The following is a 26031-nucleotide window of genomic DNA, read 5'->3' as shown; positions in this document are numbered from 1 at the left end:
GAGTCGTGCCTGTTAACTCCTGAGGCTTACACTGCCCAGTGATGTCACCAGGATTCTTGCAAGAGTCAGCAAGCTGTTTTCCCCTCTAATTAAGTTATTTGATTGTTCCGCATGGTGCATTTAAACTGTAAAGCAATTTTGCACAAGCTGCTACCAAAGCTGCACGTCTCATTCTTAAGTTCCACACTACAGTCTAACGAGGAGAAGAGTCTGAAAAACAGTCAGGAGATAAAAAAGCCAGAAGTTAAAGAAGTCAAGAGGGTATGTAATGAGCATTGATAGCTCAGATAAAAGACAGAACAACCTAGTGAAGATTTCATGTTTTATTGTTATTAAAAGTTCATTATGAAATCAGCACAACACATAAAAATAGATCTGTGGTGAATGATACATACTACTGTTATTGCCCAGTCGTTTTGTGCACACTCTCATTTTTTGAAAATCAAAAATAATGAATACAAGACATTTCACCAGCGAACTGTGACACTAGTGCTCCTGCAGCAGAGAGAGGCTGTGCTTCCTGTTGACTCTATCCAGTGTATAATGCAGTCAGAAATAGTCCTCTATTCAGGCTTAAAAATAAACTCAGTTTTAGAGTATGCCCCAGCTGAAAATAACTGGAGAGTGAGAGCTAGAAATAACTCTTTTCTTAGGGACCTATTTCCATGAAAGTCAAAGGGATTTTTGACATGGATTTTAAAAGCAGAAGGACATAGCTATTTGTTGACAGACAGATAGAGAGGCCTAGCAACAGGAGCTAGGGAGGACCTGTGGCAAACAGGAGTTTATTATTTTGATCTTGCACATGCTGCTGAATCTCCTTGTTGTAGTAATGGTCTATGTTCATTGCAGCAGTGATTGCTGGGAGGAGCTGGGAGGGCGTATCAAAGCCAGATAAGGCGTCTGCAGCTCATTTCTTTTCCTCCCTGTTTGGGTTGGCCTTGGTTCTAACCCTGTGCACCATTCATTGCAAAGTGACTTTCACCTGTGTGCTTTCTGATGTGAGAAATTCAGAACAATACCATGATTACAAAACCCCTCACCAGGTCACTTACTGTTCCTACACTGGCGTAAGCTTTTCTTCCTTACTTCTGTGCTTTTCACAGCAGACATTTGAGGCTGCCTTCAGCCCCTGACTCTTGTTCCTTACATTGTCACATCAACTCCAGGGGTGCTGGGAGGTTGCTAACTGGCTCAGCAGAATTGTTCTGCAGTTTTCTGCATGGAAAGGTCTCTGTGCAGCCTCAGTTCAGAAAACAGTGCTGGAGCTCTCTGGGGGGAGCATTTCCTGTGGATAGGAGGCCAAATGAGCCCCACATCAGATATCCTGCTTCCATGTCTGTGGGGAAAAATACCTTAGTGGTGTGGCTACTCCTACATTCTCCTGTTATTTATTTGGGAGCTTCTTTTACATCAGGCGAGTAGGAACATGAACCAATCAATCCATGCTGTCCAAGCTTGGATTGTAAGCAATGCTGGTTTTTTGCCACAAGCCCTGGTAGGGAGCTGCAGAAGGTGGCAGCTAAAAATGTGGGAAAAGCCCATCCCTGGGAAGCTGCCCTGCATCTCCATAGCCTGTGCCCTTGTCTGGCCCTGAAGTGCCCTCTAATGCCCTTTGAACTCCTGCTCTCTTAGGACTACAGCACATCATGCTACCCCAGCCTCACTACCAAGCTCATGGGCTCCGCGGCCACTCTGGCCTTGTTTCCTCCACAGTGAAGTGTTTCAAAGCCGAAGATAAAAATCTCAGTGCTGCTCCCTGTGTGGAAAATCTCCAGGCTTCAGTCTCAGCCTCAGGAGAGTGACAAGGGTGGAAAGCTGTCACAGCAGAATAGTGATTCAGGCTCTCCCTTTGGTTTTCAGGCTGTTTACTCAAAACAGCTCTTGAGAAAGATGCTAGGCTTCAAGAACATGTCACATTCAACCGGTTTAGTAATATTAAGCCTGTTTCTGCTCAAACTAGCCAGGGAGGGAGGGACAGTATAATATGCTAGTGCAAGTTCTCATAGACAACATATTAATATTTAGTACAAAATGTTCTTTCAAGGTGGGGCAAACATTTCTAACTGTGACACAAAAAGAAGGTATTTTGTAACAGTTTTAACAAGTTGCCTGTGAAAAAGCGTTTGTGTGAAATATGTTTAGACAGACTACCTCACATGACACTGAAATATTTCAAGGCTCTTTCTGAGCAGGCAATAACCTAGTTTTGTTTTTTTTAAAATCAAATCAGCTTTATCACAGCCAATCCCAAACATAATTAAATAATTTGGTTGTGATTTTTTTGGTTAGTTGTATTTTTTTTCTTTTTCCTCTGGAAAAATAAAGCTATGCTGAGTGTTTCCACTCCACATGGGTTTTACCCATTCAAGACTTCTTTCATTGCAAAATCAACTTCCTCATTCAGAGGAAACCACAGAAATATTCAGCTAATAAATTTTAGCAGAGATTTCAAAGGCTGGTTCATTCACTCCTGAAGTCCTGAAGAATTGCAGCTTCCAAGAGGTTCACAGACTACTTTTCCCTACTGAAAAGCATTTTATAAACCTGGCCTAATTTGGAAACAGTCTTTATTTCATGTCTATTAGGGCTTACATCCAAAATGAAGATATGAATAATCCCTAAATTGTGCAGAGTGAAAAATTCAGGCATACATTTTGCAGCACAGTCTCCCATTTGAAACATTTGGATTTGACCCAAAGTCCAACTAAGTAGAAACAATTAAGGCCTCAGTTTTCACTGACTTACACTGCATGTGCAAGTGTTCTGCAGTTGCATTTTAACACGATCAGCCAGTGTAAGTCAAGCACGAGTGGAACAGCCCTTGGTTACACAGACATCATCCTTTTTTTCGCCTGCCATCACCTGGTAGTGCCAAGAGCTAAAGAAAAATAAAGAGGCTTCCAATCAGGTGATAGGCAGATACATGTGTAAGCTTTCTTTAACTGTGACTTTCTGCCCTTTCTTGAGCTCTCAGCCAAGCCATAACCCATCAGAAGAGGATTCAGAGTCATTCTTGCCTTGAAGCCTTGCTCAGAAACCACAACAGGGCAGGATCAGCTGGTGGAGTTATGCAAAGGCAAAACCAGAATCAGGGTCAAAAGAGCATTTTCCCCAGAGAGCAACCTCCTGGAGCAGGAACAAATGGGAGTGCCCAGCACAGCAGGTGGGAAAGGAGCAAGGCAGGAACACCAGGCCCTGGCTCCCACCAGAGATGCCCCTGACATTGCACTGAGCTCACCTTGGCATCCCTGGTGTAGGCACTGCGCTGCACCCGGCCCCCGCGGGAGAGCGACTGCGTGGGGGCTGTGAAAATCCAAGGCAGCCAAAATGCTTTTTCCAGGATACAGTGAAGGCATGGAGGGAGAATCTCTACTGGTGGGCTGTTAGGGAGATTCCCTTTGGGTCTGTGCTACTGTAGGGTCATGGTGCTACTTACACTTCCCACTGGCCCAGCGGGCCAGGCCCAGGCACCGGCCCTGCATCAGCAAACCTGGCTTTGGATGGCCAGCTGGAGAAAGCACTAGGCACAAAGGGTGCTAAATTTCTCTCCAAACAGAATTCATCTCCTGCCTGCTTCAGCTTTGGAACCATAGGGAATTTCCAAGCTGGAGAAAAATCAAAAATAGCTCATGTAGAAGCACCTTTCCCTTGGATTTTTATTATAATAATTTTTAAGAATATATTTTGTACCAAAACACTGTCAGCATTCTTTATACAATGGAAAATGACACAGTCATTATGTATAATGTAAAAGAGTAAAAACAGAGCAAGACAGGAACATTTCAGTTCATTCTGGAGTACAAATAGAATCTGATGTACAGCTTAAAAGCCACACACCAGATAATAAGTTCATCTGGAAAACAATAGGTTCTCTTTTATTTTGGAAGTAGGAAGAAAAGTCAGGGAACGTCAAATGTTAAGGCTAAAAATTAAAATTTTAACTTGTATTTTACAGGTGATAGCCTGATTCTTAATTCCTCTGCAGTTGCAGCAACAACCCCCCCCGCCCCCCCCCCCCCCGCTTTACAAAGAGATTTGCACTTGCAAGAAATAAGAATCAGGCTTCTATGCTCGGAGGACTCTGATTGACCTCAACAGGCTTTGGACTAGAGCCACAGTTGGAATTTCAGCTTGCGAGTCTAAGGCTTCTTAACTGCAGGCCAAATTAGCACAAAATGAGGCTTTGCATTGGCATTCTACCCTTAACTTTGGATATTCCAGTTCTGGTTGCTTTAAACCACACTTTTATTGCAGGTTTAACTTAGTTCTGTTTGTGAGATACTTTTTTTGTTTTTTCTTAAATACTGTGCTACAGAGGATGTTTTTATAGTCTGTCTTTTAGTCCCTATATTATGTGTTTTCAAAATTGCCTAAATGTATGTTTATATCATGATTACAACTACTCAGAAAGACCCACTAAAGTCCACTGTGAGCAGCCAAGGAAAAAAAGTGTATTTAGTCCTAAAGTCAAGAAAAGTGGCTGTGTTCATTTATAGTGTAGCGCAACGACTGTGTTTATACAGCTATACCTACTATTTAAAAAGCTACTTCAAAAGTTATTATTCATGTGCCGTAGCTGATTTTCAAGCATTAATAACTTGGCTGTCTAGACAAGTTTTAATTGTCATATCAAAGGCCAAATATGTTCTCAAACAAGTGTAAAGAATCTCCCATCTCCCTTGGAAAGAGGCCGGTTCTCTTTCTGAATGAAGAGATTGCCAAATTTAACTTTTTCTCAGGTTATGAAAGCACAGTAAAACCCACAAATTTGCTGTTTAAGTTTTTAAAATGGATCGACCTAAACTCAAACCTATCCTGTGCAGCAAAGTTAGTAAGCCCTGAAAAACAGAGTCTAGTGAATATGCAGAGTTCCCCCCCACCAACTACCATGCCCACGTTTTCCCAGGGCCTAGAGGGCTCCATTAAAATGTAACTAAATGTGCGATAGGAAACATGGTTTTTCAAGAACGATATGTAAAGTTTACCCAAAGAACCTAAGACATTTTGTACATTCAAAATGTTTACACTTTGCTGTTCTTAATCTTAAGATTGTTCATTTTTACTAATAATACATACAATGAGTATAAATAAATAAACTACAGATAAGTTTTAAAAATTGTATTAACAATACATTGTGCAAAAACTCATAACAATCTACATTCTATGCAAATACCCTGACTAAAATACACAGGCTGTGTCCACACACCCTCAGTTGGTTTTTGCACAGTCCATGGGCCAAACCAGTGGCTGAGGGCAATCAGCAAAATTCCATTACGAGCTATGGAAGTAATGCTGATTTACACCAGCAGAAGGGCAGGCCCCAAGGTTTGTGCAAAAATGCCATAGAAATCAGTGGGAATTGTGCTTGACTAAGAACTAGACAGTTTGATTGTACCCCATTAAAGTGAGTGGGAGTTTTGCCATTGATTTCCATGGAACCAGGCTCAGGCCCTGGGTAAGGACGTCAGCACATGGCCCTATGTTGTGCTACACTACTCCATTTCAGTGCAGAAACAATATTTGCAAAAGAAAATCTTGTTTTTGTCATCACTACTGTTCAGTAACCGGTTTTAGCGCTGCATTTCAGAGATTGCCTTTTCTGTGAGATTTGAAATGAGACTGCAAGTCTTTCTGAATCCATTCCAATTTGATTATCCAGCACAGGTGGGCTATTTTGATCCAAGAAAAACAGCTCAATGTCTATAAACCAACAGTGCTCTTCGTTAGGATAAAACAGAGCCCGGTTCATCGGCACAGGAGTGAACAACTGCATGCGGAAAAGGAACAGGGCAGCCTTCCTACCATAGCTGTGTCCAGAGCTGGCTGTCACTGCTTCCAGCGGACGATGGCACCTGAGCTGGTTTGGAATCTGCAGTCCTAACAAGCTCAGCCCAATTTTGTAAGCTGAAGGTCTCCATTTATCTTTATTGTGTCAATTGCAGACAGTGTTTCAATACGGTGGTAAAAATCAAAGAGCTGATGTCCATCCACAAATATTCTAAAACGGGGATGCTCACAAAGTATCTCAACCTGCAAAAGATAAAATGTTGAAGAATGCTGTTCACAGTGTAACTGGGAAGTTGTTTCACAGCACAAAAAGAGCACTTCAAAGAGCGCTGGTGCAGCTGCACATTGTGCTACTTATGTGCCACACAAGAGACAAAGGTGAGACCAGTTTGCCCCCTTGACACCAGTTACACTATGATGGATCTGCTCTTACGGCACAAGGACATTAATCCAATCTCAAATCTCACATTGTCCTAGCAGTAAGCACACTGCAACCCAGTCCACTGGCTACTGGGAGGTTTTGTGTCTCGGAATAATGCCAGAAACGGACTCAAACTGCTAATCACAGCAGGAGGAAATTTAACCTCCAACCCAAACCTTGCATTCCTTGTGTGACGGTTTCAGTTCAAACTGGGCAGAAAAGACTATAAAGTTGTTCGTTTTGGTGGTGGTTTGTTGTTTTTTTTTTCTTTTTTCCTGCACAAGGAGGCAGCTCCCTCTGCAATGGTTTCCACATTACCTTTAATTTACTGGAAGGGAGTAAACACAGAAAGGGAATATAAGTTTGTTCTCCCCACCCACACATACACAGCTGCTGCAGAACTAAAACCTTTCACTCCTGTGGCTGCAGACAGTCCCTGTCAGACTAGACTCCATCCTGGGGCTGCAGTGAAGGAAATGCAGCACAGGATTGCTGGGAATTCAGCTAGACAGTTCTCAGGAGGCACAAACAGGATCAGGGAGGGACACAGCTCATACCTCTTCCTGAGAGACCTGCAGAAATGCTCTGGAAAAGCAACAAAGCCTGGAGCTGAACAAGCTTGGACACGTTGGGAGATTCCTGATGTTTGGGGTGGCTTGAGAGGGTGCCCTGTTGTTAAGCTTTGCTGGAACTGCCCCAGCAGGAAGCTGGGACATGAGGGCACAAAACGAGCACTTTTACAGGCTCTTGGAGACCTCCAGGTCTAGACACACTAAGGAGAAAATCTTCAGGGAAGCCACACGTAAATCCTGGATCATTTCCAGAAACTGGAAGTCCGGAGTGAAAAGTGCTGCTACCAAACACTTGACTCTGCTATTACAGTGTATAAAAATGGGAACAGGGCCCATGACAAACTGACTGTGCCAAAGACCAAGTGACTTAGAGCACTTGCACCAGGAGAAGTGGCAGCAGGCAGTCCAGGAGAGCTGGAACTCCTGGATCCCTGGTAGCGCACCAAGTACCAAGGAGGTGGCTGTGCTGCCATGGAGCTCCTGTGTCACTGCAGCAGTACCTGCCTGAGGCCTTGTTATGTAAAAGATATAGTTAACACTGCTCACGGTCGCTTTTCACATCACCTGCGGCCACGCCACAGTGCTAATTGGACTGGATCACAAGTAATTGGCAAGAACACTTAATAGTCTTAATTTATTCACTGAGATGGAGACCATCAAAGGTACAAAGTCAATTGGGAGCCTCAATTCTGTTTGGGCATTTGGGAAAAAAGGAGGAAAAAAAGGCAAAATAACTCCCCTTCTACAGTCTCCCATGCTAGATGTGCAATTTTGCTGTCCTGTAACATCATCTCTCATTAGTGGGACATGCACAAAACTTGCTCTGGGTAATTTGTCTGGCTCGTCTGAGGGCCCAGTTACCACCCAGTGCAGAAGGCAGTGGAACCCTTTCAGATGGAGCAGGATCCAGCCTCCAAGCCTTTTCAAGTACATTTTCCACACCACCAATGGGTGTTGCCAGTTCTGATGGGAGGGTGAGTTTGTAGAAACAAGTAGAGCGCAACCAATTTGAAGCAAAACCAGTCATATAAACACCCTCTTAACACCAAGCATCTGGGGAGATGGTGAGCTTTTGGGGTTGGGGGAGATTATCTTGGGGGCAAGAAGGATTAAGAGAGTTTGGCAGCTGGTCATAGCACTGGCATTTAGCAGAGGGGCCAGTGAGGTTTTGTAAGAGGGATGGAGAGGAGGAGGGGTTTTCTGGGTCAGCTGCACAGAAAAGGCACGCAGCTTTTTCCTCAATGTAGTGAGAGGGAAGCAGCCCTCTGCAGCCTCACATACTTTGTTAGCCCTGATTTGCAAAGACATCTTCACATAAGCATAAATGCTTCAGATGGGACTCTGCTTCTAGGTCAACCCAGTCCAGCCACAGCACCACAGCACTTCCATGTACACTGTTTTCAAGTGACTAGAGATTTAAATTTGATGGAAGATTTAATCCCAGGGTTCAGAAAAGAATACCACTATTGCTTATCTGTTTAATCTGCTAACATGAAGAGCTACGGTCAACCTTAACATAACATCCCTGAGGACAAAGGATGAACGTGATCCTTATTAGCTGCACTAAATTGCAAACAGCATGTCCATTAAAAAACCCATCAATATATACAGCAGCCCCACTGAATATTAACATTCTCCAGTAATAACTTGTAATGCACTAATAACATAGAGGTACCTCTTAATTTATGGTTATAAAACTAAGCTCAGGAAGTTGTGCTTCATCACACAGTATTACAACCTCCCACTTGTCATAGCGGCCAGGTGAGGTGTTCACAGCCTCATCTGAACTGCCTGCAGCTGCACGTAGCAGCAGGATCACCATGCAGCTCAATGGATACAAACAAACCAGCAACTGGTATCTCAACTCAAGCAGTGTGGGCTGCACTGTGATTTCATGAAAGGCACGTCAGGTTCTGCTGCAACTCGTGTCAAATGACACTTTTATCAGACATGGTGTAAGTCATGGCCATCCTGGTACTCACCCTAAAAGGCTGGTCCGGTATAAATGGAAAGTAAGGAATAGACGACTGCTCTTCCCCCCATTCTCCGGCTACACAAGAGTTTCTGACAAACTGTCTCTCTGTAAACACAGCTTTCAGTTCTATGGCTACATCCGCAGGAGGATCTTCTGACTCCCCACAAGTCAGACTAATGCCAAAGCTGCAACACAAACAGAACAGCTCTCATTCAGCCAGAAAAAAGCAAATAAGCCCCAAATGTCGTCAGTCTTATTTCTCAGCTTATTAAAGCCATATAGTGGCACAGGCTGTAAGACAGCTCAACTCGTTCAGAGCTCTCTGAAAGCTCAACAGGGACAAACAACATGATTATGGAATGCATATGTGTGTGTGTGCATGGTCTTGAGCATATATCTGTACATATACACAGATATATATGCTTGATATGCTCCTTGACTCCCAAGTGAAAACTGAATCCCCTAAAGAAATGCCCCCTCTATGGGTCAAAGGAGAAATCAGCATGCTATATTTAAAATGATAAAAATAATCCTTTCCCGAAAGGAGGGATCCGTGCGGATGCGTGTGTGTGTACGTGCGGGTGGCCGCCCCGCTTCGCCCCCTCCCCGGGTCCGGCGCCCCCGGCACGGGCAGCCCTGTCCAGGTGTTACCTCTCGGGGTTGAGGTCCACTATGCCCATAACTAAGATCTTCTTTCCCGGCCTCATTCCTCCTTTGATGTGCCCACAGAAGGGGACGATCTGGAAAGGACAGGGGGAAGGTGGCGAGGGTCAGCTCGGCATCAGCAGCGGCCGCCCTTGTGCAGCCCGAGCTGAGCGGGGGCGGGGGACAGTAAAGGGGTTAACAAAATAAAATACACCACCAGCCCCACCAGAAAAAAAAAACCCAAAACAACCATAAACAAAGGTAATTTACCAGGCGAGGGAAGTACACATCAGCTTGCACCGGAGATCCCAGGGAGTTGTTTAAATGCCCGTCCTCTATTTTCTGCAGGTAAAAAGGAGAGCGCTGAGACAGGGCCAGGCGGAGCCCCCCAGCCGGCCCCGCTCCGCAGGTGCCCTGCTCGGTGCCCAGGCCCGTCCCGGTGCCCACAGCCGCACTCACCAGCGCGTCCCGCTCGGCCACGGTCCCCGCCATCTTGTGGAAGCGGTGGCGGCGGCGCTGGGGACAGGGCGGGGGAGAGGGAGGGAGGGAGGGATGGAGGGAGGGAGGAGGGTCTGTGGCAGCCCCGGCGGCGCAGGGGTAGCGGCGAAGCCGGAGCGGAGCCGGTGCAGAAGTAGGAAGGCGAGGAGGAGGAGGCGGAGGAGGAAGAGGAGGAGGGGAGGTGGCCGGCTGGTACTGCCTCGCCCGGCGGGGAGCCCAGCCCTTGGCCCGAGGGGGAGCCGGGCCGGGCAGGGCGGGGCAGGGGCAGCTACCGCTTGCTCCGCTCCGCAGCCCCGGAGGGCGGCGGGGCCGTCCCTCGGCGAGTGGGGCGAGCGCGGCACCGCTGAGCTGGAGGGACGGCGGTGGGCCCGGGCCCCTCACCTGGCGCCTGCAGGTGATGGGTGCCTGGGGCGGGGCCGCAGCAGCCCCGCGCCCGTCATGTCAGGGATCACGTTTATGTCCGAGCTTGGACGCCTCGGCGAAGGGAATGTGCCGAGCCGGGCGTCCTGGGTGACTCTCTTCCTCCAGAGAAGGGGCCGCTGCTCGGCCCCTCCGAAATGAACCTCCGCCCCTCTCCCCTCCGTGCCCCGTGGCGAGGACCCTCAGGGGGCTGAGACCCCGATCGGGGTCGGTGGTCAGATCTCCGAGGGTGAGGGGAGTCTCCCGGCCGAGCGCGGCTCAGCTCCCTGCAGCCTCCGGCGAGGCGCGGTAATTGCACCAGGCGGCCCGTGCCCGTGAGCTCCATTGACATGCAGTGGCCGGAGTTATGCAATGCGGGTGTCCCGCTCGGCTGGAACACGGCCACCTCCGCCCGCGGCCACCGGCCCTGCTCGTGCCGCGCCAGGAAACCCTCGCCTGTACCCCGGCAGGAGTGACTCGACCCGCCTAACGTGCTCTCCTTTTCAGGGTCTGGGGTGTGGGGAATTGAGGAAGGCTTTCTTGTCGCTTCTTCACCACTGGATTTGATGGCATGAGCATCCCTTTAGGAACGTGACACAACAACTGGATTCGGCCTGTGCTCTGCAGGACCTCACACAGGGGCCTTGGCTTTTCCTGTCTCTTGCTTACACTGGGCTGGGTTGGTGAATATCATTGTCCTTCCTCCTCCGAGGCACTGTGAGGATTAATTGCATTGAGTAAAGTGGAGTGGGAAAAGCAAAGTCACTGCAAAATTTAGGGTTTCAGTATGATGGTGTCCATTGGGAAACACCTGCAATCAGTAGGTGATGCCATTTGAGAAATCAAGAGGCACTGAGTGTAAGAACAGATTGTGCAAGTGTTTAGACGCTTGGTTATTTTTTCAGTAGTGCCCAGTAATTTGGGCATATTTTCCTCTCTGGATGCCCAGTTGGAGATGGCTCATAGAAGCTTGTGCTTGGAAGTTGTGTACTGAAGTCATGGCTTCTTCAGGCTGTACCAGCACAGCTAGGCACAGAGGCAGTGAGCACCCCTGTGGCCCAGGTTTTGGAATGGGAAAACCACTGGGCTGTTTTCTTCTTGCCAAAACACTGAATGTCTCATCACCACATGGGAAAGCAGCTTGCTGGAGATTGAATTTGTAAATATTGCAGTACACAAAACCATCACACATCAGAAACAGCTGGCTTTACAGTGGTCAGGTGAGTGCATTCACAAGTTTACCACAAAGTGGAAATGGAATTAGCTTGATGTGTTTCACCTCCTGTATGTTGCTCACCTCACCGTGATGATGATGCCAACTGCATTATGTTTTCTTTTTCTGTTGGTCTAAGAGAGAACAGAAATCATCCTAAGCTTTTTTTTTTTTTATTTAGTTTTATGGTGTTACATATTGTTCAAAGAGCTCTTTTCAGAACCCTTTGTCTTCTCTGCTGTACAGAGAGACACTTAGTTGGATAAAATTAAATTCATTGGACATAAAATCAGGCCAGCCAGTTGTTTGTGCCAAAGCATGATGTCTTATGAAGGGAGAGGCCATCATTATGTATCTGTTTTGTAGCTGCTTTTAAATGAACTGTTTCATTTCAAAATAATTAAATAACAAGACTTGTCCATTTGGCTAGCTGCTTTGCCTTGTGCTTGTCTTTTTGGCTTGTTTTCCCAAAACTAGCACAAATGCAGCATTTGTTTTGTTGGCCACGGATTGACTGGAACAACCTGCCCTCTGAAATTTTGATAGAAAAGACATTCATAAGTTTTTAAAGCTCTGGTGGCCTGTTCCTGTCTGTTTCTGTGTCGTGTTATCCTCTTAGCCTGTTAACAGTCCAGGAGGACACTGAAATCCTCTGTATACCATGAACAATATGAGGCAGCCAGAGAGGAGCTCTGCCTCGGTGTGCCCCTGTCCTGCCTGTGTGATGGTCACTCCTGTAGTTTCTCTGAGGGAGGTGCTCTCCAGCAGAAGATTCCCTGCATTGCCCAGCAGTCCATGGAGTAGGATTCCATGTCTGGACAGCACCATGCCTCGGAACCAGCTTCCCAGAAGGTTCCCTTCTGCAAAGAGCTGCAGGATGAGTGCTGCACCTAAGCTCCTCTACTTGTTCTTCTGAAAAAGGAGAGATCTGAGCCAAATCTGTTCCCTCACCCATGTAGTTCTTGTTAAATCATGTGTACAAAATAGCCCCCATTCAGTATTTTTAACAGCTTTCTTGGCAGGGAAGCTCTTGAGTTATCACACTTGAGGGCCTGAGCTTGTAGACCTTGTCGTAGTAGCTGGAGCAACATGATAAATATTTGTGCACCACTGAAATTGTGCTGAAGTACAAGCTACCAAACTTGTCTGGTTGACAAAGTGCAAAAAACCTTGTGGATAGGTATTGTCTTCCATTTCTGGGTTTGTACAGCCTTTAGCTCCGTGGGAGTCTGGGACTCTTGATATGCAGAGAATCATATAAAGATTAAAAGGAAGTGGCATGGCGTGAACACCATTTGGGAGCAGTTAATGACATGCCCAGCCCAGCCACCAAAGCCATTGCTGAGAACTGGCCAACCCAGAACTTCATGTTAATCCCAGCACCTTGTATCTTTCAGCCACTCCCTTTGATGATTTAAAAAGGTGTATCTAATTCTTAGCTGGCCTTCACTGGCAAGGAATGCAGCACGATTGCAAATTTGGTGTGGTATAATTACCCTGCCTTTCTTGCCCCATTACCACTGACATTACTCTCCTCATGCCTGGGTTTATAGGCTGACTTGTAGAACCTCTCTGGTTTGTTTTGCTTTTTTAATGACAATGTTGAGAGGATGGGAGGTGTTTGCTGGTTTCATGGAAGCTTCCTTTGGTTTCTGGGTGGCAAGGCACCCCATTCCTGGTTTTTGCAAGACTCGGAAAAAGCTGAGTAATACAATAAAGGAGAATGTCTGTGAATAAATGTGATTCAGTGGTCGGAGCCCAGTGTTTAATAGTTCAGAGGAAATGCTCCTTTTCAGGATTACACCTGAATGGCAGAGCTGATAAACAATTATTTGGGTTGCATAGTGGGGGTTTTTTACCTTTGTAGCTTTGCCACTGCAAATCCTCAGTTAGAGGGTTTTTTTCAGGCATAAATTTACCCTGGATGGGGTGTCCAAGGCAAGACTTGGGAGAGGATGGTGCTGACAATTGCAGGGGTTTGAAAGGGGCAGGGGGCTGGAGAGCAGAGCAGGAGATGTTGTACATGCCCTCTTGCTGTGTGGCTTCAAAGCATTCCGAGGACAGGTTCCTCTGGCACTGTGCACCGAGGCCAAACCATGGGGTGCTGTCTTCTGGTGGAGATGTCCCTGAGCCTGCCCTCCCACGCTCACCCGTGGGAAAGACAAGTGACAGTTATCAGTATGGACAGCATGGAGGGAATGTTCAGCAGCCTGTGTGGTTTCACAGGCTTGTGCTGTCACATCCCCGTGGATGGAGGAGGAAACCCAGGGCCAGGAGCAGCACCCCCCTCTTGACATTTATTTCATGTGGCTTCACTGCTTCTTGTTGCCCTCTGAATTATTGTGGTCAAGGATTTTGCCCCTAGGGTTTGAGCTCTGGCTGTGTGTGAACCCCCTGGAGAAGCTGGTTTTCTGGGGCTCCCAGTAACAGATTGTGTAAACTGGTGTTTAATGGGGTGGTCCTGGTGGCTGAGTTGGTTGGTCACACCCAGAACTGCTGCACATCTGGTGCAGAACACATGTGTATCAGAAATGTCCGTCTTGAAGACTGTTTTCTGAAGTTTGCCCCAGGATCTGAGGGCATGTACATAAATTCATGTCAGGTACAGTGGAAGCTACCTCCAGTTCACTGCTTGCCTCTCCTTATAGCAAACAGGGCACCAAACTGCATCCACAGCTCTCTCTGTTCCCTGGACCAGCTGTGGGTGCCAGGTGGGAGGAACGAGCTGGCTGGGGAAGAAGAGCAGGGATGTCACCATGAAGACATGACATTTGTTACCTGCTTTTTCCCACTGGCTCCTGCATTGCCAATTTCAGGTGAGTCGTGGTTCCCACATGCAAGAGGCATTCAGGAGAGGTTCCCAACTGTGCCCATGCCACACAGAGGGCAGAAGCAGGGGGCGGAGCTTGGACAGCACCTCTGTTCTGCCACCGTGCCCTTCCCCATGAGTGCAAAGACCCATCTCTGATCTCCTTCTGGGGTCAGCAAGGCCTGAGGCTGTTTCTGCTCTGTTTCTGCAGCAGAAAGAGCTGTGGGTGGACACGCTGCTGGGGTAAGCTGGGGGATGCTCCAGACACAGCTGGGTAGGGAAACACAGCTCCCCAGCTGGCGAGAGGTGTCCCTGTGGTTGCAGCAGGAGCTGCCTGACAAGAGAGAAAAGATGGCTTGGAGCTCATCTCACTCCATGTCCATTCCTGCTGCACTGGACACCACAAGGAGCCAAGAGAGCCTGGGTGACCCACCTGGAGCTGAGCTGCCTCCACATCGAGAGTCTCTCTGCTCTGGGCTCAGTCACTGAGTGCTGGTGCTCCAGGCAGCAGATGCATCACTGCACACCTTCTCCTACTCCTCTCTTTTCCAGTGGAGTCCAGCCAGTGCTGGGAGTTTGGAGCAACTGGTGGAGGCCAGCAGAGATGACAGTGGGAGACTTTCAGCTGCCTCTGGCTGTGCTGTGGTGCAGGGATGTGCAGCCAGTGAACTGAGCTTGTGTGGGAAGGAGGGAGGGAGGGAGGGAAGGGGAGTCCCACGGTGCCAGTCAGGGAGATGGAGAGGTCTGGGGAGCCACCAGCAGCACTGGTAAGTGCTCACTGGCAGTACTGGGAGAAAACCTGTCATGCAGGACAGGGAGCCTGGTAGCACAGAGAGTCCTGGCTCTGCCATACTGTCTGCTGGTGCCAGGTGACAACTCACCAGTGGCCATTTTGCTGAGGGGCTGCTCTCCCAAAGGAAACAAAATCCTGCCTCCTTCTGCCTTCTGGTTTTCTCAGAGTTCTGTGACTCTGTTGCTGCAGGTGCTGATTTGCGTTCATCAGCTGAAGCACTGTGACTCCTGGCCCCCCCAGCTGATGCCCACAATAAAATGGTCTTTTCTCTCTTCTGACTGTTTTGCCACAGGATTTTCTGGAGTGGGAAGCTGATGTTTGGGGATGAATCCTGAGGGAAGAATGAGTTTGGGATCATTCCTTGTCCCAGCATCCTTCCTAACAGGCAGCTGGTCTGAGTTGAGGTGCTTTAGGAGACAAACCAAAGCCGAGTATCCCACCCAGGTGTGGAGGGTGAGGGATCTGTGGCAATCTTCTGGTCCAGCATCTGCCCCAGCAGGATTCCCTAGAGCAGGCTGGCCAGGACCGTGTCCTGGTGAGTTTAGGGGATCTCCTTTGAGCAGGGCCATGTGGCCGGAGTAGGGGTGGGACATACACAGGGCATGGTGCCAGGAAAGGCTGTAATGGATTAGAGAACCTGAGTGTTGGAAACCTAATGAATTAAGTGGTGAATAAGTGAAATAACATGTTAGATTTCTATGCACAAAGGGGATTGAGCCTTTATTTGCCAGGATTTCTGTTTGCTTTCCTAATGAGCTCATGAAATACAGTTGAATTTATGAAGTACCCTGTACTGCGGAGATGAGGTATCCAAACATAGCATGGCACTGCTCAGTCCAGAAGAGGCTTCCTGTAGCTTTTCACTGTCTGCAGGACAGGGTGGGGGCTATTCACTATTTTGAAAACCTCTGCAGGGAATATTCTTCACCTGTAATTTAAAAACCTGCCTTAATATTCTTGCTTTTAAAGTACTTTCTGCAAATGAAATGTGGAACATGGGAATCTCATGGTGGCCCCAGCAGTCCTAGTTATATGCAGAGCAAATTCTACACTTAGTCATATGTGGGCAGTGCAGTCCCTGCTGGATTTCCTGGACACCAATGGTTTGTCCAAAGTGGTTTGCTGGTTTGGGCACATTAGGAGCAGTGCCAGCATCCAGCTGAGTCCCAAACATCTACAGGTAGTGTGAGACTCACAACTTCTCTTCATCATCCAACAGTGCCTTCAGAAGATCCCATTCAGTCAGCACATCTGCCCAGGCTGGGAACCAGGCCACTCCTGTGAGTTTGGGAAAAGGAGAGCTGGGAACTGCACTGAGCGGCTGTCCCAGCCAAGTTTCCCAGCCTGTGCACATGGGTTTCAGGTGCTGCATTCCACTTGTTGCAGTCTGAACTTCTCTTCCTGTCTGGGTCATGTGAGGTATCCTCTGTGAGCAGCACTTTGCTCTTACAGGCATCCTGCTGAGCATTGCAGCAGTTCAGAGCTAAATAATTTATCTAGGAAGAATGTTTTCTACATGACTTGGAAGAGAAGAGGAATATTGCAACAGCAAACTGCGGGGTGGACAAATACATTCTGCCTCTCAGTTTCTGAGCATTGCACCTTGCACTTTTGTTTCAAAATTACTTTCTCTCCCATAATTATCTTCAAAGGAGGAAGCTGATCCAAAATGTTTCCCTTTTTATATATATATATATATATATTAGGGTGGTTCATTGATTTCCATTTTTAATAATAAAAGTGAATAAACAAAAGAAAAAAGCCCCACAGCAATATATTACCTAGTATTTAAAATGGAGAGAATGCTCATATGTGCCGCAGCACACTTCATCTGTGGACATCAAAGTGTCTCATAGACACTCGTAATCCTCATTTCAAAGATGAGGAAACAGAGGTGCTGAGAGAGAAAGTGGCTTAGCAGGTCAGTGACAAAGCAGGGCAAGAGTCCCCTGAGCCTGTACTGCAGGCAGAGGTGAGGGAGCAGAGGAGAACAAACCTGTCCTCACCTAATCAGGACAGCTGAGTCCCAAATGCAGTGAAGGGAAAGTGACACTGCAGGGAGAGCACCAAATCATGCCACAAGCCGTAGAGTCAGCAAAGCCCGGTTTCTTCCAGTTTTGTGTCTAGTCCAGTAGTTCAGGGTTGTCTGCTGTTGGCCTTTGATGTTACAGTAATGGGTTCCACTTGTCTTTCTCCCACCAAGGGTACTGGGGGAGTCTGGTTTCTCAGCTTTGTTGTCTGTTTTCCCAAAACTTTTGGGGTACTTGAGAATTTTTGAGTCTTCCTGTTGTCTGTGATCAGTGAGGCAGCAGAGTCACAAAGAGCTCATCCTTGCATGTACACACAGGCATGTTTGTCTCAGCATTGCAGTTGGGGGTTGCCTTATCCTATGGAACTACTCAATCAGTCAGAACTTTAATGCTGAAGACCTGTGGCTTTGAACATTTTCTATTCTGCAACAGAGTTCTGGAAGTGGATAGAGGGTGGCATAGCAAGGATGTTCACAATGTTGGTTCAGTAACCACTTATGGGAAAATGTTTCCCAAGGGGAGAAAATTGGACTTTCAGCTCTGTAGCTTCAAATTCTTTGAGACCTGAGAGGCTCAAAACACAGTAAGACTCATTCATGTTATTCATTTGATGAATAACTTGAGTGAGAAAGCTTCTTCATGCCTGCAGCTATGCCCCCTTGGGTCATGGTCCTCTCACATCTTGTTACCCAGAGAGGGAGAGGTTCAGTGGGAATTTTGATGGGAAGATCTAATGTAGCAAGTTGTAAGCTGTCTTGATTTGTAAACTCTGGAAATATTCTGGGAGGGGCATTCAGCTTCCCTGATGGTAAATTGAAACCTGCAGATAAGAGGTTGGTCTTCTTAACTTTAACAGACCTGTTAAAGGTAGGCCATGGGTGCCACAGGTCTGCTGGCCAAAAACTGAAGGCACTTGCTCTAAAGAACCCCCCTGGTATTTTAGGAGTGCTTCTAATGGCTCAGAAGAGAGCATTGTGCTCTCTGAGGACTAGATGACAGCTGCTAGATGAGTGGCATGAGTTTCATGGTATGATATGGCCGTAAGTTAATTGAAGATCTTGGAGTGTTCTCCATAAAGGGAGAGAAGCATAGACACAATAGAGGCAATGTGGGAGATTGTCCCACTCTACTCATATTCTAGGAAGCAGCAAAATCAATGGGAGTTTACAAGTGAAAGCAGGTTTTCTAAACAGATTTTTTTCTCCCTCCAGGTGCTGTAAGTGACATTTCCAGTGAGTGCTGCAGTGGGTGGGATCCCTGTGTGTCTGGTTACTCCTGGCGGGATGGTTTATCTGAATGGGAAGGCCCTCACCCATTAGCTTCTAGTCCACTGGCTGTTTACTGAATGTTTTACATCCCCTGGTGCTTTAGTAATCTTCCCTTAATATCAAGACTTTTTGCTGATTATCAATATGTTCCTTGGACTAGAAAAGCTTTACTGGCTGTTGTTTGAAAACAATTATTTGGACAACATACACAGATGGTGGTCAAGGAAGGGTACTTGAAGATTCCTCTCCTTCACACCTTACCAGAAGAATATTCTTTTTACTGGGCTAGGTGGTCTTGGTCCTCCATCTCTTCTGTGTCATGAACCTAACATTCCTCATTGGCTGCCCAGTGGTCTCATGTCAAGATGAGCCAAGACATCTTTGCTTTCCTCCAGCCAGTGTGGGTGCTTTGACAGGATGTGCTGGACTGATCTCACACTAATTTCTGTGTCTTCCTTGCCTTTGGTGAGTGTCACAGTGCCCTTGGTTGATGCACCGAATCTGGGCATGACAACATGAGAGGTAAAGCAAGGAGAAATCCTCCATTGTTCCCATGTACCAGTGGGATTCAAAATCCAGCTGGAGGAGGCAGGAGGTGCATTTTCTTAGTGCTTCATGTTGGCCACATTAGGTGTAAATTACAATTACCCACTGATCATGGTACCTCTTATTGGAGGTGAGTAGCTCGGGATTGGGTATTTCCCTGTTGGATCCAAGCACAAAGAAGGGAGGTGTAGGAGTTTCTGTCACCACACCTAAACCCTTTGTCAGTCTTGGGCCAGAGCATCCAGGGTGATTAATTGTTGATGGTGGAGGAGCTGCATTGTTTGTCCACTAAATAAATCATATTTTCCAGCTGTTTCCTCCTCCAGGTCTCTCCCAGCTCCTTCCAACTTACCCACATCACTCCCTTTTCCTAATCTCCCCATCTTTTCTGTGACTTTCTTCTGCTGTTTCAGCTCTGGTGGGCAATTTCCAGGATGACAGAGGGCTTTCCAAGGGCAACCTGAATGTCCCAAATGTCCTCATACAACCCCCTTCCCAAAATCATCTGTGTCAAAAAGTGATGGTTTTGCCTTTTTGCAATGATCACATTTAATTATTAGTTAAATATCGAGGTCAGCAGCCGCTCCTATCCCTAAAGAAGTGTTATGCCTTTTAAACAAGCAGAGCTGGAGGGCAAGGGCATTCAATGATCAAACCATCTGCAGAAGAATTGACCTTTCCATTCGTCCTTCAAAGCCAAGGTTGCTGTATTTTCCCAGAACCCGTGACCTATATATCAAGTTGGTGTCCTGTTAGGATGGCTGGCCCTAAGGTGTCCATGTTTGCTACCACCTGTTTCAGAAACTGCCATGGTTTCAGCATCCTTATGGAAAACAATTCCATCATTCCATCAGGTCTTTCCAAAAGCAGGAATGCAGCATGATGGGACACACCAAAACCCATTCTGAAAGTAGTGCACCAGTTAAATGCCCTGAGGACACTCTGAATCAATATGTAATAACAGTGGTGCTGTATGAAGCTTCCATTCCATCAGAGCAGCTCTGTGACATTGACTTGTGCCAGAGAATAACTAGGAAGCTTTTCTCTCTGTAAATCCACTTCCTAACCTGGCAGACTTTTACAGCATGGAAGCGTCTGTCTGATATTAGTTCTAGTTTCTTCCATGTGTTCTGACAGGGATATGTATCTAGTCCTCTTTGCTGAGAGTACATCTCCTTTAGAAATGCCTTTTTTTTTTTTTCTGGAAGAGCTTTACTTGGAAAAAAAGTTAATTTTAATTATAGTTTTATGATATTCAAATATTGGATTCTTTTCTTAGCAAAGGTACATATATTTTTTCTGGCATAAAAATGCATGTGTGTGCAGGGTTTTGGGAATCAGTGGAAATTATGTTAGCAAGAACATGGGTTTTGTTCAAATGTTGGGAAAGACAGTGCTGCCATTGAATTTAATTCTAAACAAAAGTAAGCTGGGTATTGTTTTTAACTCACAGGCCACCCAATTGAGAAATGTTCTCTCCATACCAACAAGGACAACTGTGAGAAGTCAAGTGCATTGGAGTCAGACTCATCTCACCATCTTCAGGTGTCCAACTTCAGCCCCATCAACTTGACACTGAGACTCTCTGTATAAAGGAATTCAGGATGGAATGATCCATCATGGTTCCTGTGGAAACATGAGGTCTACAATTGTCTATTTCTATCCAGAGGGTTTTAAGGGAGGCCAGAACTGCCACTTAGAGTGTAAATACCCAGTGTTTGATAAATCCTATGTTTGATCCCTGAGGTTCTCAGTAGGTCTCCAGACTCCCAGTTTTACCTCCCACTCACCTGGGTGCAGTGCACACTGTATATATACAGCACCAGTCCCTGCTCAGCCTGTCTTAATTAATAACAGCTTTATTATCTGATAGGGACAAACAGAATATAACCTATGACACAGAAGGCTCCTGCCCTGAGGATGGTTCCCTGCAGACAGATGGCAAGCAGAAAATATGCCAGAAATGCTCTGCCTCAGAAGGTTGCCTTTCAGGCATTGCTGGCTGGTGTGGGCGCCAGTTACAGGGGAGTTCTTCAAGGCTACAGCAGCATGGAAAACCTGCAAGGGAAAAACATGGAACCAAACAAGGGAAGAAGACCCAAGCAATTAGTATTCTCCAGTGAGGGTTTTATTTCAGCCTGTCGCTCTCCCTCTCTGCTTAGAACTGTAGATATACAGCTCGTGGGAGAGCAGTTCTGCCCGGGGAGATGTAGCATCCATGCAGGCAGGAGAAGGGGTGGGAGACAGCACGTACCCAGCCTAATTTTACAGACTCAGAGCAGATTTCAGCAGCTGACGTCATGACTGCTGTGAGGTTGGTGGGGACGTCGGTGGCAGAGGCAGTAATTAAACCCCTGGCATTCTGGCTGGAGGCACAGTCATGTCCTGCTTCATCTGAAGCAGAGTTGGTCTGACACAGCAGAAGCCTTTACGTAACCAGGCCAGATTTTCACTTTTGGAGCAACAGTTTCAGAAGAACTACAGAAACTACAGACAGGATTTGTTGCTACTTATGAGCTGGGGGGGTGAGAGCACTTCTCTCGCCTCCTGTCTCGCACCTCACTGGGTGACAAGTATGTCAGGGAGTGAGAGCTGGTCCTGCAACTGACTACCAGGCTTCTGTTTTTATTCCCATTTCCTCTGTGCTTTCTGTTGGGACAGCAGAGGTTTGCACTGGCATGTGAGACATTTTCTTATTGCTCTCTACAACCGCAGTCGCATTTCAGGAGCTTTTTGGCACCTTGCCCTGCTGGCAGCCCACAATCGCGGTAGCAGCTTCTCAGGCTGAAATGTTTTTGTTGCAATGCATTTAGCCCATCTCTATTATTGCACAAGCTTTTCTTTTCTCCCTCATCTTCTCTGGCCGTATCAGGAGGTATGAACCTTTTTCAGGGAATCTTTAATATTTTTTAGCATTTGGAGTGAACCTGAATAAACACTCGTTAGGTAAAAAAGCTTAATTGGAAAGACTTAGTGTTTCTTGGCTTGTTGTTCTGGCTGAGCACCATCTCTTGCAGACACAGTATTACAACAGCAGTCATGCAGCAATACACATGATTGCTTGGTGTATGTAAACATGATTGTTTGAAGGGGGAAGAATCACACTGACATGCCTTCCGACTCCTGATGTGGCCATCGCCTATCCCATGAGTGTTCTTTCCTTGTAGACACACTTACCCACTGGTTTGCTGGAAAATAGAGGCTTAAAACTGATAGGCATTTTCTAACAACACTTAAAACTGTAGGATAATTAAAGTGAAATGCTTTAATTCATCGGTTCCCTTTTCAAGTAAAACCATTCAGCCAGAGTAAGAACAATAGATGACTCCCTGTGAGTTCATCAGCTGTAAATCCAGGGTGTAAAGTAAAACAAATACATAATAAAATTTCTGCCCTGTTTTTTTCCTGACCTGTTCTTTAGGCTATTAATCTCTTTTGGAAAGCTTATTAGTTCAAGACTTTAAAATCATGGGCTCTACGTGGGGACCAAGGATGATTATGCAGGCAGAGAACACGGAGGTCTTGATTTGACGCAGAGGTGGGAAATGTTGGCATCCTTGGTGAGAAATGATGTGAGCAAGAGAGTGGTAGGCTGGGGGGCATGCGTGCTTTGGGGATCCCTGGACAAGTTCAAAGCACTTATGCAGACACTTGCCTGTAATGATGTGTTTAAATACAGACCCAAAGGTCTTAAATACATGCACAAACCTAAAACTCTAAACCTGTCACCTCAACATGTGCCCGTGTGCTTTTCTGAGTCAAAGCCTGCACAGTGAGGTGGGTTTGGCGAGACCGGCAGGGCAGAGCTGGAGTCTTTTGTAGGAACTCAGTTACCACTGTCAGAGTCTGTAGAAGCCACAGTCTCCAATTAACATCTTTAATCTTATTATCTCAAGCCTTTTATCTTCACATTTTCTTGTCTGTTTGTTTTCTTTAAATTTGTTTACATATACCAAACTGAAAGTTTTTCTGGAAATGCTGGTATGGCTTTAAACTGCAAGAGTGATTCACAGAGAATAATTAATTCAAAGATCTTGGCATCTCTTTTCCTTGTAAAAAAAGTGGTGGATATTCTGTGATTTTCTTGAAAGATTTTTCCCTCTAAATGTGCATGTTTACACTCACACCCACACAGACTCACACACATTTGCAAATGCAGACATTTCCCTCTTCTTCTGGAGCTTTCAAGTTCTGGAGCAGCATATCTGACCTGTACAATTAACCCTTTCTGCTGTGTATCTCCTTTATTTATGTCTAGAAGCAAGACAGAACTTTTGAGGTTGGTGGGTCTTATCCTATGGTTTTGTACACACCCTGAACTTCCTGAGCTTCCTGCACTGAGCGGGCACATGCAAACAGCAAGGAAGATCTGTGCCCCATGCTAACTCCTGCAGGAGTGGTAATTTCAGGCTCTGTCTGGGAGGCTGCTGCTTGGCCTGGGTCAAACCAGGCATTTTTCTAAGGAATTAAACAGCACTGATGATCTCCCAGTGCCCAGGATTGTTCCTCAGTGTTAATTTATTAAATATTACTGTTGATATAAAGGTTATAGCTTACTCTCATTTTACTATCTATTAGCAGAAAAAGGAGTGAGTTGTACCTCAGACTTTGTAAGCCCTCAGGAGTATTCTTAGGCAACAAATTAAGACTGGACCTCACAAGTCTGGAAAACAAGCTCATACAGAGCATAAAGGGTAGGATTTCCCCACTGGCACCATAAATGAAGTCTCTCATGAAACCTGGAATGGCTCCTCATTGTAAACATCAGTCATACTTGAACTATTTGCTTATTAGAGCTCACAATTTCATTTGAAATTTAGGCACCTAAAGAAAAAAACAAGTTGCTAAACACCTTTGAAGGGTAAGATCTTATTCTTTCCCTTGTTCTGAAAAAAGGTCATTTATACAATGCCAGAATTCCTGTAGCTTACTACTTCCCAATATTATTTCAGAAATTAAAAGTGATGATGCTGCTTTTTAATCACCATCACAGCATGACAAAAATCCTACTTACTTTGCAGTGATGGTTATATCATTGCAATACTGACAGATCCCCTGGGACCTGTGCAAGGTAACAAGGCTGGAGGTGAGCTGGGTTCAGCCAAAAAAACAAGGAGGCAAATGAACAAAGAGCCTGCAGCAGAACAGGGAGTCACTCTGTAATTATACTCCAGTTTTTTCTGCCTTGTCTATGAAGCAGAGTCACTGGAATAGGAGAGCTTTTCAAAATCAGGGAGGACCAAGATTATTACACCTAACTATAACAACTCCTGGCTCTTTGAGGGCATTTATTCAAATGTCTCTAAGCCCTTGCTCTTCACAAAGAGAGATAAATGTAATTATCACAGTTCTAAAGTGGGAAAAATGAGGCTTAATTAACTACTTGTGGATATACAGCAAATGAGTAGCAGAGATGGGAACAGAAACCAGTTTTCCTGACTTCCTCTGGCACCTGAATACCAGTGCCACCTCTGTCAGGTACACACCACAGTGAGATAAGCAAGGCAAGATACCACTGGGTAAAAGCCAAGACCACAGACAGTCCCAAGCCCAGCTGAAGCGTCTCTGGATGCACCTATTGCCTGTGGTCTGGCATTTGGTGAACACAGCCTGGCATGAGGGACCTGCATGCTGTATGTGTGAGATTCCAGTTTGATTGTCATAGTGTTGTCCTCCCAACAATCCTAAAGTTTACTTGTGGGAAAGAGTTACCTACTGAGGCATCGCCCACCTGGCTGCTCTCTGGTGCTCCACCACTCCAGCTGTGCTAACCAGAGACTCCTGGCTTTATCCATGTCAGTGGTTTGGGATGCAGCCCCAATGGTACACACCCTGTACCATCCACTGAGGGTTCTTGGTTTCCAACCCCTGTCGCTTTTGTTCCAATGGCAGGAATGTTCATGCAGGCTCAGACAGGACCTGTGGCCACTGAGCCATGCACTGGGAGACTCCTTGTTCCAGAAAACCGAGCCACGCTCCTGGAAGAAGAGGCTGTTCTAGGAGGTGTAGAGATGAGATAAGCCAGGCACTGATCCCTCAAAGCCAGCATTTAGCTTTTGTTTTCCCAAAAGGCTGATGACGGAGAAGGATAGCTTTAAAGTGTTCTGTTCTGAATAAACAGTGCCAAAGCAGAGGAAAGGATCTCTCTTTCACCCCTCTTGCTGACTTTGGGGCAGGAATATTCAAACTCTTCCTCCTCAGTGCCTGCACGGCCTGGGTGCTGTGTCTTCCTTAGGCACTTCCAGCTGTCATAACAGCTCTGGAAGTCAAGGTGCTCACGGCATCTCCACAGGCTCTCTGGAGGTTTATCCACCTGTTTGTCTTAGGTTTTTCTTTTCCTATGGTTGTGATAGAAGCAAATGAGGAGAATTCATTGCTACACAATTGAGATCACTTTCTTGTTTGGGTCAAAATGTAACCTAAAGCTTTCAGATTCCACTCGCTGTGGCTTCCTGAGCGCACTAGCGTGTGTCTGCAGCCATTTACCCAACTCCAGGAGGCAAATCGAGTTAAAATGCTCAGAACAAGTTTTTTTCTGGCTTTTACTCATGACTTATTACATTGCAGCAGTGAGGCTTTTAAGACAAGAAGGTATTTCCACTCCAGGCTGAAATGACAGGCATTAGCACAGCCAGCAGGTGTCTTGCTGCTCACAGCCTGGGCAATGCCTACTTTGGCTGAGAGTGGAAGTAGCTACAACTGTGGCAAGGGGTGACTTTGATGGCAGAGGGAAACCTGTAAATGGGAATCATGGCTCTTACCTCCAGCCACAATCAGAAGACCTATTTAGCATTTGCTCAACTTCCTGCAGGACAATGTTATTTTTATCCCACTAAAGCTTAAGGGCAAGCAAAGAAACCTTTGAAAACTTGCTGTCTTCACTAGACTGAGTCAAAGTGTCCACTGGATGCTACATGCAGATGCATGCATGTACATATATGTATCTTCTATTGAAGGTTCTCCAGTATGATTTTATATTCAGGGCTTTCAGGTCAGATGGCACTTAAAGATACTCAAATGCTTGAAGAGAGAAGTGGAGACTCTGACTCAGTGTTTGGGTGGCAGCCTGATC

At 46.3% G+C, this 26031-nt stretch overlaps 1 protein-coding gene across 1 annotated transcript; it reads right to left on the bottom strand.

The window, feature by feature from the left end:
- Positions 1-308: 308 nt before the first annotated feature.
- Positions 309-10002, bottom strand: LGALSL (galectin like). The gene is made up of 5 exons (XM_030236315.2): positions 9863-10002; positions 9674-9745; positions 9410-9498; positions 8766-8943; positions 309-6033 (listed from the first exon to the last, which is right to left on the bottom strand). The coding sequence occupies exons 1-5, from the start codon at positions 9893-9895 to the stop codon at positions 5890-5892; spliced, it is 516 nt and encodes a 171-aa protein (XP_030092175.1). The 5' UTR covers positions 9896-10002; the 3' UTR covers positions 309-5889.
- Between the last annotated feature and the right edge of the window lie 16029 nt (positions 10003-26031).

The sequence above is a fragment of the Serinus canaria genome, chromosome 3, assembly GCF_022539315.1.
Source record: "Serinus canaria isolate serCan28SL12 chromosome 3, serCan2020, whole genome shotgun sequence".
NCBI classification, from domain to species: domain Eukaryota; kingdom Metazoa; phylum Chordata; class Aves; order Passeriformes; family Fringillidae; genus Serinus; species Serinus canaria.
This window is presented reverse-complemented; position numbering and strand designations above follow the sequence as displayed.

Coding starts and splice junctions, on each gene's coding strand:
- LGALSL (XM_030236315.2), bottom strand. CDS start 9,895: ATGGCGGGGACCGTGGCCGAGCGGGACGCGCTG. Junction 9,499..9,673: donor ATGTGTACTTCCCTCGCCTG/GTAAATTACCTT, acceptor TGTCCTTTCCAG/ATCGTCCCCTTCTGTGGGCA. Junction 6,034..8,765: donor TACCGGACCAGCCTTTTAGG/GTGAGTACCAGG, acceptor TATCTTTTGCAG/GTTGAGATACTTTGTGAGCA.